Source organism: Oncorhynchus kisutch, linkage group LG10 (genome assembly GCF_002021735.2).
Source record: "Oncorhynchus kisutch isolate 150728-3 linkage group LG10, Okis_V2, whole genome shotgun sequence".
Classification (NCBI taxonomy): Eukaryota; Metazoa; Chordata; class Actinopteri; order Salmoniformes; family Salmonidae; genus Oncorhynchus; species Oncorhynchus kisutch.
In genome coordinates this window covers 10838935-10852427 of record NC_034183.2, presented here as the reverse complement: position 1 = coordinate 10852427, position 13493 = coordinate 10838935, and the positions used below count along the sequence as shown (strand labels likewise).

Here is a 13493-nt window from a genome sequence, read left to right as displayed (position 1 = left end):
ACCGTACAGAGTCAATGTGGAGGCTATATACAGGGGGTACCGGTACAGAGTCAATGTGGAGGCTATATACAGGGGTACCGGTACAGAGTAATGTGGAGGCTATATACAGGGGTACCGTACAGAGTCAATGTGGAGGCTATATACAGGGGGTACCGGTACAGAGTCAATGTGGAGGCTATATACAGGGGGTACCGGTACAGAGTTAATGTGGAGGCTATATACAGGGGGTACCGGTACAGAGTCAATGTGGAGGCTATATACAGGGGGTACCGGTACAGAGTTAATGGGGAGGCTATATACAGGGGGTCACCCAGGTACAGAGTCAATGTGGAGGCTATATACAGGGGTACCGGTACAGAGTTCAATGTGGAGGCTATATACAGGGGGTACCGGTACAGAGTTAATGTGGAGGCTATATACAGGGGGTAACGGTACAGAGTTAATGTGGAGGCTATATACAGGGGGTACCGGTACAGAGTTATGTGGAGGCTATATACAGGGGTACCGGTACAGAGTTAATGTGGAGGCTATATACAGGGGGTACCGGTTACAGAGTTAATGTTGGAGGCTATATACAGGGGGTACCGGTACAGAGTTAATGTGGAGGCTATATACAGGGGTACCGGTACAGAGTCAATGTGGAGGGCTATATACAGGGGGTACGTACAGAGTTAATGTGGAGGCTATATACAGGGGTACGGTACAGAGTTAATGTGGAGGCATATTACAGGGGGTACCGGTACAGAGTTAATGTGGAGGCTATATACAGGGGGTACCGGTACAGAGTTAATGTGGAAGGCTATATACAGGGGGTACCGGTACAGAGTTCATGTGGAGGCTATTATTACAGGGGGTACCGGTACAGAGTCAATGTGGACGGCTCTATACAGGGGGGCTGAGCGTACGGTTATTAGAGTTGGTAATGTGGAGGCTATATACAGGGGGGGTACCGGTACAGAGTTAATGTGGTGGAGGCTATTATACAGGGGGCGTGGTACCAGTACAGAGTTAACTGTGGATGCTAATATACACGGGGGGGGTACCGGTTACAGAGTGCTAATGTGGGAGGCTATTCTACAGGGGTACCAGAGTACAGAGTTTAATGTGGAGGCTGATAGTACAGGGGGGGCGCGGGGTTCCGGACTACAGAGTTAATGTGGAGGCTATATTACAGGAGGTACCGGTACAGAGTTAATGTGGAGGCTATTATACCGGGGTACCAGTACAGAGTTAATGTGGAGGGCTATATACAGGGGGTGGCGTACCGGTACAGAGTTAATGCTGGAGGCTATATACAGGGGAACCGGTTACAGAGTCAAACTGTTGAGAGGCCTTATATACAGGGGGGGTACCGGTACAGAGTCAATGTGGAGGCTATATACAAGGGGGGGGGGGTACCGGTACAGAGTAATGTGGAGGCTATATACAGGGGGTACCGGTACAGAGTTAATGTGGAGGCTATTATACAGGGGGTACCAGCTACAGAGTTAATGTGGAGGCTATATACAGGGGGTACCGGTACAGAGTTAATGTGGAGGCTATATACAGGGGGAACCGGTACAGAGTTAATGTGGAGGCTATATACAGGGGTACCGGTACAGAGTTAATGTGGAGGCTATATACAGGGGGTACCGGTACAGAGTCAATATGGAGGCTATATACAGGGTACAGAGTTAATGTGGAGGCTATATACAGGGGGTACCGGTACAGAGTTAATGTGGAGGCTATATACAGGGGGTACCGGTACAGAGTTAATGTGGAGGCTATATACAGGGGGTACCGGTACAGAGTTAATGTGGAGGCTATATACAGGGGGTACCGGTACAGAGTTAATGTGGAGGCTATAACAGGGGGGTACCGGTACAGAGTCAATGTGGAGGCTATATACAGGGGGTACCGGTACAGAGTCAATATGGAGGCTATATACAGGGGTACAGAGTCAATGTGGAGGCCTATATACAGGGGTACCGGTACAGCAGTTAATGTGGAGGCTATATACAGGGGTACAGAGTCAATGTGGAGGCTATATTACAGGGGGTACCGGTACAGAGTTAATGTGGAGGCTATATAAAGGGGGTACCGGTACAGAGTTAATGTGGAGGCTATATACAGGGGTACCGGTTACAGAGTTAATGTGGAGGCTATATACAGGGCGGTACCGGTACAGAGTTAATGTGGAGGCTATTACAGGGGGTACCGGTACAGAGTTAATGTGGAGGCTATATACAGGGGGTACCGGTACAGAGTCAATATGGAGGCTATATACAGGGGTACAGAGTTAATGTGGAGGCTATATACAGGGGGTACCGGTACAGAGTTAATGTGGAGGCTATATACAGGGGGTACCGGTACAGAGTTAATGTGGAGGCTATATACAGGGGGTACCGGTACAGAGTTAATGTGGAGGCTATATACAGGGGGTACCGGTACAGAGTCAATGTGGAGGCTATATACAGGGGTACAGAGTTAATGTGGAGGCTATATACAGGGGGTAACGGTACAGAGTCAATGTGGAGGCTATATACAGGGGTACAGAGTCAATGTGGAGGCTATATACAGGGGTACCGGTAGAGTTAATGTGGAGGCTATATACAGGGGGTACCGGTTCAGAGTTAATGTGGAGGCTATATTACAGGGGTACCGGTACAGAGTTAATGGGGAGCTATATACAGGGGGTACCGGTACAGAGTCAATGTGGAGGCTATATACAGGGGTACAGAGTCAATGTGGAGGCTATATACAGGGGGTACCCGGTAGAGTTAATGTGGAGGCTATATACAGGGGGTACCGGTACAGAGTTAATGTGGAGGCTATATACAGGGGTACCGGTACAGAGTTAATGTGGAGGCTATATACAGGGGGAACCGGTACAGAGTTAATGTGGAGGCTATATACAGGGGGTACCGGTACAGAGTTAATGTGGAGGCTATATACAGGGGGTACCGGTACAGAGTTAATGTGGAGGCTATATACAGGGGCGGTACCGGTACAGAGTTAATGTGGAGGCTATATACAGGGGGGCTGGTACCGGTACAGAGTTAATGTGGAGGCTATAGACAGGGGGTACCGGTACAGAGTCAATGTGGAGGCTATATACAGGGGGGTACCGGTACAGAGTCAATGTGGAGGCTATATACAGGGGGGGTACCGGTACAGAGTTAATGTGGAGGCTATATACAGGGGGGGTACCGGTTACAGAGTCAATGTGGAGGCTATATACAGGGGTACAGAGTCAATGTGGAGGCTATATACAGGGGGGTACCGGTTAGAGTTAATGTGGAGGCTATTATACAGGGGGTACGGTACAGAGTTAATGTGGAGGCTATATACAGGGTTGGTACCGGTACAGAGTTAATGTGGAGGCTATATACAGGGGGAACCGGTACAGAGTTAATGTGGAGGCTATATACAGGGGGTACCGGTACAGAGTTAATGTGGAGGCTATATACAGGGGGTACCGGTACAGAGTTAATGTGGAGGCTATATACAGGGGGTACCGGTACAGAGTTAATGTGGAGGCTATATACAGGGGGTACCGGTACAGAGTTAATGTGGAGGCTATAGACAGGGGGTACCGGTACAGAGTCAATGTGGAGGCTATATACAGGGGGTACCGGTACAGAGTCAATGTGGAGGCTATATACAGGGGGTACCGGTACAGAGTTAATGTGGAGGCTATATACAGGGGGTACCGGTACAGAGTTAATGTGGAGGCTATATACAGGGGGAACCGGTACAGAGTTAATGTGGAGGCTATATACAGGGGGTACCGGTACAGAGTTAATGTGGAGGCTATATACAGGGGGTACCGGTACAGAGTTAATGTGGAGGCTATATACAGGGGGTACCGGTACAGAGTTAATGTGGAGGCTATATACAGGGGGTACCGGTACAGAGTTAATGTGGAGGCTATATACAGGGGTACCGGTACAGAGTCAATGTGGAGGCTATAGACAGGGGGTACCGGTACAGAGTCAATGTGGAGGCTATATACAGGGGGTACCGGTACAGAGTCAATGTGGAGGCTATATACAGGGGGTACCGGTACAGAGTTAATGTGGAGGCTATATACAGGGGGTACCGGTACAGAGTTAATGTGGAGGCTATATACAGGGGGTACCGGTACAGAGTTAATGTGGAGGCTATATACAGGGGGTACCGGTACAGAGTCAATGTGGAGGCTATATACAGGGGGTACCGGTACAGAGTTAATGTGGAGGCTATATACAGGGGGTACCGGTACAGAGTCAATGTGGAGGCTATATACAGGGGGTACCGGTACAGAGTCAATGTGGAGGCTATATACAGGGGGTACGGTACAGAGTTAATGTGGAGGCTATATACAGGGGGTACCGGTACAGAGTTAATGTGGAGGCTATATACAGGGGGTACCGGTACAGAGTTAATGTGGAGGCTATATACAGGGGGTACCGGTACAGAGTCAATGTGGAGGCTATATACAGGGGGTACCGGTACAGAGTTAATGTGGAGGCTATATACAGGGGGTACCGGTACAGAGTCAATGTGGAGGCTATATACAGGGGGTACCGGTACAGAGTTAATGTGGAGGCTATATACAGGGGGTACCGGTACAGAGTCAATGTGGAGGCTATATACAGGGGGTACCGGTACAGAGTTAATGTGGAGGCTATATACAGGGGTACCGGTACAGAGTTAATGTGGAGGCTATATACAGGGGGTACCGGTACAGAGTTAATGTGGAGGCTATATACAGGGGGTACCGGTACAGAGTTAATGTGGAGGCTATATACAGGGGGTACCGGTACAGAGTTAATGTGGAGGCTATATACAGGGGGTACCGGTACAGAGTTAATGTGGAGGCTATATACAGGGGGTACCGGTACAGAGTTAATGTGGAGGCTATATACAGGGGGTACCGGTACAGAGTTAATGTGGAGGCTATATACAGGGGGTACCGGTACAGAGTTAATGTGGAGGCTATATACAGGGGGTACCGGTACAGAGTTAATGTGGAGGCTATATACAGGGGGTACCGGTACAGAGTTAATGTGGAGGCTATATACAGGGGGTACCGGTACAGAGTTAATGTGGAGGCTATATACAGGGGGTACCGGTACAGAGTCAATGTGCGGTGGAACCGGTTAGTCGAGGTAATTGAGGTAATATGTACATGTAGGTAGAGTTAAAGTGACTATGCATAAATAAAGAGAAGTGACAGTCCTTAATTACTTTAAGACATGAATGTCAGTCAATACAGAAAATGTAAAAAGAACTCTGAACGTTTCTTCAAGTGCAGTCGCAACAACCATCAAGCACTATGATGAAACTGGCTCTCATGAGGACCGCCACAGGAAAGGAAGACCCAGAGTTACTTCTGTTGTAGAGGAAAAGTTCATTAGAGTTACCAGCCTCAGAAATTGCAGCCCAAATAAATGCTTCACAGAGTTCAAGTAACAGACACATCTCAACATCAACTGTTCAGAGGAGACTGAGTGAATCAGGTCTTCATGGTTGAATTGCTGCAAAGAAATCACTACTAAAGGACACCAATAAGAAGAAGAGACTTGCTTGGGCCAAGAAACACAAGCAATGGACATTACACCGGTGGAAATCGGTCCTTTTGGTCCAAATTTGAGATTTTTGGTTTCAACCTCTGTGACTTTGTGAGGTGCAGAGTAGGTGAACTGATGATTCCCGCATGTGTGGCACTACTTTTGAGCAGCTCTGGTCAAAAGAGAGGGAAAAGTAATTTTCACGGACTGACATTAGGTGATGATGAATGGCTAGGGGGGGGGGGGGGGGGGCGCTGATCTCCCACACCCAGCAAGCCCCCATTAAAAGCTACCAGACAGTGGTGAGGACAGGAGGTGGGAGTGGAGAGCGGGGGGGGCTTCTGTCTGCCTGTAGGGGGCTTATTTAATTAAAGCTGCAGACTCTGGAGGGGGAAAGTCAGATGTGTGGATCTAACATAGTTACACTTGGACTGCACATGTCTAATGGAATGGTGCAGGTGGGGCTGAGTGTGACAGGCAAGGTGTGTGTATGTGTGTCAAGTGCATGGTGTGTGCGTGTGCTTGCGTCCGTATCTCAACATAACAAGCTCAGGGTCTTCTCTCCAGGCTCTACTGTGACAACGACAGAACACCCCCTCCCCCTACTCTAAGTGGCTGCTCTGACTTCTTCATATCCCTTTAAGGCTACTGCTCAAAGCCAGGTGCTAGTGAACAGGCTACTGCTCAAAGCCAGGTGCTAGTGAACAGGCTACTGCTCAAAGCCAGGTGCTAGTGAACAGGCTACTGCTCAAAGCCAGGTACTAGTGAACAGGCTACTGCTCAAAGCCAGGTGCTAGTGAACAGGCTATTGTTTAAAGCCAGGTGCTAGTGATCAGGCTATTGTTTAAAGCCAGGTGCTAGTGATCAGGCTATTGTTTAAAGCCAGGTGCTAGTGAACAGGCTATTGCTAAGCCAGGTGCTAGTGAACAGGCTATTGCTAAGCCAGGTGCTAGTGAACAGGCTATTGTTTAAAGCCAGGTGCTAGTGAACAGGCTATTGCTAAGCCAGTTGCTAGTGAACAGGCTATTGCTAAGCCAGGTGCTAGTGAACAGGCTATTGCTAAGCCAGGTGCTAGTGAACAGGCTATTGTTTAAAGCCAGGTGCTAGTGATCAGGCTATTGTTTAAAGCCAGGTGCTAGTGAACAGGCTATTGTTTAAAGCCAGGTGCTAGTGAACAGGCTATTGTTTAAAGCCAGGTGCTAGTGATCAGGCTATTGTTTAAAGCCAGGTGCTAGTGAACAGGCTATTGTTTAAAGCCAGGTGCTAGTGAACAGGCTATTGTTTAAAGCCAGGTGCTAGTGAACAGGCTATTGCTAAGCCAGGTGCTAGTGAACAGGCTATTGCTAAGCCAGGTGCTAGTGAACAGGCTATTGCTAAGCCAGGTGCTAGTGAACAGGCTATTGCTAAGCCAGGTGCTAGTGAACAGGCTATTGCTAAGCCAGGTGCTAGTGAACAGGCTATTGCTAAGCCAGGTGCTAGTGAACAGGCTATTGCTAAGCCAGGTGCTAGTGAACAGGCTATTGTTTAAAACCAGGTGCTAGTGAAACGGCAGTATCATCAGCATGATATGAGCTCTCTTCCATTCCTCACTCTCTCTTTCCTTCTCTCCATATCTCCCTCTCTTTAGCAGAGAACAGGAGAGCACACACACTCACACACAGTGCTTCTTTCTCACTCACTCACTCACTCACTCACTCACTCACTCACTCACACACACACACACACACACACACACACACACACACACACACACACACACACACACACACACACACACACACACACACACACACACACACACACACAGAGACAGGTAAATCATGTCCGCCCCATCAACAGGTGGCCCGACAATGATTGAAGATGACACACCGTCGGACGATAGGGAATCCATCTCACTGTAACTGATCAGTAACCATGGGACACCACAGCCTTTCACCACTGTAAACCCAGGGGTGTGTCCTAAATGGCACCCTATTCCCTTTATAGGGCACTACTTTTGACCAGAGCCCATTGTGTAGGGAATAGGGTGCCATTTGGGGATGCATGGCAGGTGATCCTACCCATTCCCTCCCTCCCTGCGCCCATAAGAGATCAAACAGTATCCTTTGCTTCACTGACAAACATCAGCACTAAACATCTGTGTCAGTTTACTGACGCATGAGTCAATAGCATGTCAAACTCTTCAAAGTATTGTCACCACATAGTAAATAGCAGACAAATACATACTGAAACTGGATGATAGAATCAAGAGCTTGTGTACTGTATAGCACGTAGCTTGTGTACTGTATAGCACGTAGCTTGTGTACTGTATAGCACGTAGCTTGTGTACTGTATAGCACGTAGCTTGTGTACTGTATAGCACGTAGCTTGTGTACTGTATAGCACGTAGCTTGTGTACTGTATAGCACGTAGCTTGTGTACTGTATAGCACGTAGCTTGTGTACTGTATAGCACGTAGCTCGTGTACTGTATAGCGCGTAGCTCGTGTACTGTATAGCGCGTAGCTCGTGTACTGTATAGCGCGTAGCTCGTGTACTGTATAGCGCGTAGCTCGTGTACTGTATAGCGCGTAGCTCGTGTACTGTATAGCGCGTAGCTCGTGTACTGTATAGCGCGTAGCTCGTGTACTCTATAGCATGTATCTCGTGTACTGTAGAGCACGTATCTCGTGTACTCTATAGCATGTAGCCTGGGCACTGTAGAGCATGTATCTTGTGTACTGTATAGCCTTTCACTGACAAAAGCAGAATCTTACATCAGAGACCCTGCTGTATGGAGTGATGTTAGTGCCAACAAATTTAAAAAACATTTTTGATGACACTAATAGTAATCCATATTTTACTCGTCCTGAAAATAAACTACAACAAACCACGTAGACAAGGGATTCTGTTGTGACAGCGCTTCTGCCATGTAGTGTCTACCTAACATGCTTGGTCAGCCACGGTTATTTACATTTTATAATTAGCCACTGTTTTCCTTCCCACCAGCTGTAGAGCCAGTGTCCCTGAGCTACCGACAACGGCGCTAAAGCACACGCAGCCGCCACGCCCCGCCAGTTAACCGCCAGTGTGTGTGTGTGTGTGTGTGTGTGTGTGTGTGTGTGTGTGTGTGTGTGTGTGTGTGTGTGTGTGTGTGTGTGTGTGTGTGTGTGTGCGCGCGGCAGTGTTGGGATTAGTTAGGTAGGCAACAACACCTCCACTATGCTGATCCTCAACACGGGCCCCAACAAGGGTACGTACTCAGCCCCCTCCTATACTCCCTGTTCACCCATGACTGCGTGCCCACGCACGCCTCCCAACACAATCATCAAGTTTGCAGACGAGACAACTTTGGTAGGCCTAATTACCATCAACAACGAAACAGCCTACAGGGAGGAGTTGAGGGCCCTGGTGGAGTGATGCCAGGAAAATAACCTCTCCCTCAACGTGGACTTCAGGAGACCGAGGGAGCACGCCCCCATCCACATCGACGAGGCTGCGGTGACGGTGAAAAGCTTCAAGTTCCTCAGCGTACACATCACTGACAATCTGAGATGATCCATCCACACAGACCGTATGGTGAAGAAGGCGCAACTGCGCTCTATAGCCGACTGGTACGGCAACTGCAACCGCAGGGCTTTCCAGAGGTTGGTGCTGTCTTCCCAAAGCATCACCGGGGGCACACTGCCTGCCCTCCAGGACATCAACAGCACCCAGTGTCACAGGAAGGCCAAGAAGATCATCAGGGACCTCATAGCCAATCATTACATCTGACTTTGTTACATTTAATTGCTTACGGCCTCCCGAGTGGCGAAGCGGTCTAAGGCACTGCATCGCGGATGGACATTCAGGGACTTGTCTTGAAGCCACTCCTGCACTGTCTTGGCTGTGTGCTTAGGGTCGTTGTCCTGTTGGAAGGTGAACCTTGACCCAAGTCTGAGGTCCCGAGCGCTCTGGAGCAGGTTTTCATCAAGGATCTTTCTGTACTTTGCTCCGTTCATCTTTCCCTCGATCCTGACTAGTCTCCCAGTCCCTGCCATTGAAAAACATCCACACAGCATGGTGCTGCCACCACCATGCTTCACCGTAGTGATGGTGCCAGGTTTCTTCCAGATTCAATCTTCAATCTTGGTTTCATCCGACCAGAGAATCTTGTTTCTCATGGTCTGAGAGTCCTTTAGTTGCCTTTCATTACAGCACGGCTCCACAGAGGTAAATCATGTCCACCCCATAAACAGGTGGACCCAGAGAGATGATACAGTTGGACCCAGAGAGATGATACAGTTGGACCCAGAGAGATGATACAGGTGGACCCAGAAAGAGATGATACAGGTGGACCCAGAAAGAGATGATACAGGTGGACCCAGAAAGAGATGATACAGGTGGACCCAGAAAGAGATGATACAGGTGGACCCAGAGAGAGATGATACAGAGAGATGATACAGTTGGACCCAGAGAGATGATACAAGTGGACCCAGAGAGATGATACAGGTGGACCCAGAGAGATGATACAGAGAGATGATACAGGTGGACCCAGAGAGAGATGATACAGGTGGACCCAGAGAGAGATGACACAGGTGGACCCAGAGAGAGATGACAGAGAGATGATACATGTGGACCCAGAGAGATGATATAGGTGGACCCAGAAAGATGATACAGAGAGATGATACAGGTGGACCCAGAGAGAGATGATACAGGTGGACCCAGAGAGAGATGACACAGGCGGACCCAGAGAGAGATGACACAGGTGGACCCAGAGAGAGATGATATAGGTGGACCCAGAGAGAGATGATACAGAGAGATGATACAGGTGGACCCAGAGAAATGATACAGGTGGACCCAGAGAGATGATACAGGTGGACCCAGAGAGATGATACAGGTGGACCCAGAGAGAGATGATATAGGTGGACCCAGAGAGATGATACAGGTGGACCGAGAGAGATAATAGCGCATCATATTAATACTTTGGACTGTATCAGACTTAATTGTAGGAACTTTAATTGTGGGTTCCCTGTCCTATTGACAGCTACATCTAACATGTTCAGCTGTAACTATGTTCATTATTGCTGTAGACCAGGGATCATCTAGATTCAGCCACTGGACAATTTATTCTCTTTAGCGGATGGTCGGAGTGCAGGAACATAATTGCAAATAAATTGTACACTTCAAATTGACCGCAAGAAGCCCAAACATATCTAATATTTGACTAAAACAGCATTTCAAAACTTGCTTACATTTGTATACTATCATGTCTCTATTATTCGTGGGAATACTTGGGAACAGATTTCCTTAAATTACAATCACTTGGAGCTGATTTGCTGGTGTTTTTATGGCCTTTTGTGTCCAACAATGACAAAAAGAAGAGGAAAGAACACTTGGGGGCCAAATAAAATCACCCAAATTACACAGCTAATTATCACGACCCCTATAGACTGTTATACAGCTAATTATCACTACCCCTATAGACTGCTATACAGCTAATTATCACGACCCCTATAGACTGTTACACAGCTAATTATCACGACCCCTATAGACTGTTACACAGCTAATTATCACGACCCCTATAGACTGTTACACAGCTAATTATCATGACCCCTATAGACTGTTATACAGCTAATTATCACGACCCCTATAGACTGTTACACAGCTAATTATCACTACCCCTATAGACTGTTACACAGCTAATTATCACTACCCCTATAGACTGTTACACAGCTAATTATCATGACCCCTATAGTCTGTTACACAGCTAATTATCACTACCCCTATAGACTGTTATACAGCTAATTATCACTACCCCTATAGACTGTTATACAGCTAATTATCACTACCCCTATAGACTGTTATACAGCTAATTATCACGACCCCTATAGACTGTTACACAGCTAATTATCATGACCCCTATAGACTGTTATACAGCTAATTATCACGACCCCTATAGACTGTTATACAGCTAATTATCATGACCCCTATAGACTGTTATACAGCTAATTATCACGACCCCTATAGACTGTTATACAGCTAATTATCATGACCCCTATAGACTGTTACACAGCTAATTATCATGACCCCTATAGACTGTTATACAGCTAATTATCACGACCCCTATAGACTGTTATACAGCTAATTATCATGACCCCTATAGACTGTTACACAGCTAATTATCATGACCCCTATAGTCTGTTATACAGCTAATTATCACGACCCCTATAGACTGTTATACAGCTAATTATCATGACCCCTATAGACTGTTACACAGCTAATTATCATGACCCCTATAGTCTGTTACACAGCTAATTATCACTACCCCTATAGACTGTTATACAGCTAATTATCACTACCCCTATAGACTGTTACACAGCTAATTTTCATGACCCCTATAGTCTGTTATACTGCTAATTATCACGACCCCTATAGACTGTTATACAGCTAATTATCATGACCCCTATAGACTGTTACACAGCTAATTATCATGACCCCTATAGTCTGTTACACAGCTAATTATCACTACCCCTATAGACTGTTATACAGCTAATTATCACTACCCCTATAGACTGTTACACAGCTAATTTTCATGACCCCTATAGTCTGTTATACTGCTAATTATCACGACCCCTATAGACTGTTATACAGCTAATTATCACGACCCCTATAGACTGTGTCCTATAGGGCTCCAGGTCCAGTGGGAGGGTGAGATAACCAACCACTATGGATGTGTGTGTCCGATGGGGCTCCAGGTCCAGTGGGAGGGTGAGATAACCAACCACTATGGATGTGTGTGTCCTATAGGGCTCCAGGTCCAGTGGGAGGGTGCTACATTTTGGGAAGCGAGAGCAGTCCATCAAGAGGAACCCCAACGTCCCAGTGGTGGTGAGAGGATGGCTCTACAAACAGGTGAGAAACACACACATGTACACACATACTCTTGTACACACGTACATACGCACACACTTACTTGTTGCTGTCTATCATAGGCTACCATGGCAACAGGGGTCATGGACACATCACATGGGCATGCATTGGGTTGCTTGACACAAGCAGAATAGAACTCATTGGTTGATAGGTGTCTGAAGGACAATTCTGATTGGCTGATAGTGGGACATATACACAAGGTAATCAAGCCAGTGAAGGTGATAGACAGGTAACAAAGCTCATTGGTTGACACAAAGTGGTGCAAAACATTTGTTGAGAAACATAGACACACAGGATAGAGCTCATTGGTTAATAGGTGTTCGTAGGACAGCACTGATTGGCTGATAGTGGAAGATATAGGATAGAGCTCATTGGTTGATGTTTGTAGGGCAACACTGATTAGTTGGCACTGGGACATGTAGGGATAGAGCTCTTTGTTTGATATTGGTTTGTAGGACAACACTGATTGGCTGATAGTGGGAAGTATAAGATAGAGCTCATTAGCTGATGGGTGTTTGTAAGACAACAGAGATTAGATAAACCGATATCTTTGTATAGGGCTGCACAATTAATTGAATTCACATTGAAATTGCAATATTGACAATATCCATATCGCAAGAGATTCTCCCTCTCTCCTCTTATGGCTTCTTCCCACACACACCAAGCACTGCCCCCTGTCACTCAAGCAGTACAGTTCCTCCTCCTTCTCTGTTTGCCACTAAGGTTGTACGTTTGTATGCTGTTCTGTTAGGTAAAATGCAGTCAACAGATTGCTACAAACAATAACAACTATTTTTATGATTCCAGTCACCCAAGTGTTTTGATTAATATCTCAATATTTGGTCATAAAATTGCAATTAGATTTTTTGTTGTTGCCCATATCGTGCAGCCTTGGCTGGGTGTATGGATCATATTGTTCAAGTCTATTTGTAGACTGTTCTCACGGTCTTCCTTCCAAATAGCACCCTATTCCCTATGTTGTGCACTACTTTTGACCAGAGCTGTTTTGAAGTGGGTTCCCTCATTCCCCTGCCTGTGAGAGTTTGAAAAAGTGTAAAAAATAAAAAGC

The 13493-nt window shown here is 46.9% G+C and overlaps 1 protein-coding gene across 6 annotated transcripts in view; it reads left to right on the top strand.

Annotated features, from left to right (window-relative positions):
• LOC109897714 (pleckstrin homology domain-containing family A member 7) overlaps positions 1 to 13493 on the top strand; it is a 201775-nt gene that overhangs the window by 127634 nt on the left and 60648 nt on the right. For all 6 annotated transcript variants that reach the window (XR_004211154.1, XM_020492245.2, XM_031833041.1 and 3 more), the window contains one exon: positions 12302 to 12406. Coding sequence is in view for 5 of the 6 variants with exons in the window: in XM_020492245.2 (XP_020347834.2) it covers positions 12302 to 12406 (105 nt within the window). In the remaining variant the exon portion in view is untranslated. The remainder of the gene's footprint in view (positions 1 to 12301; positions 12407 to 13493) is intronic.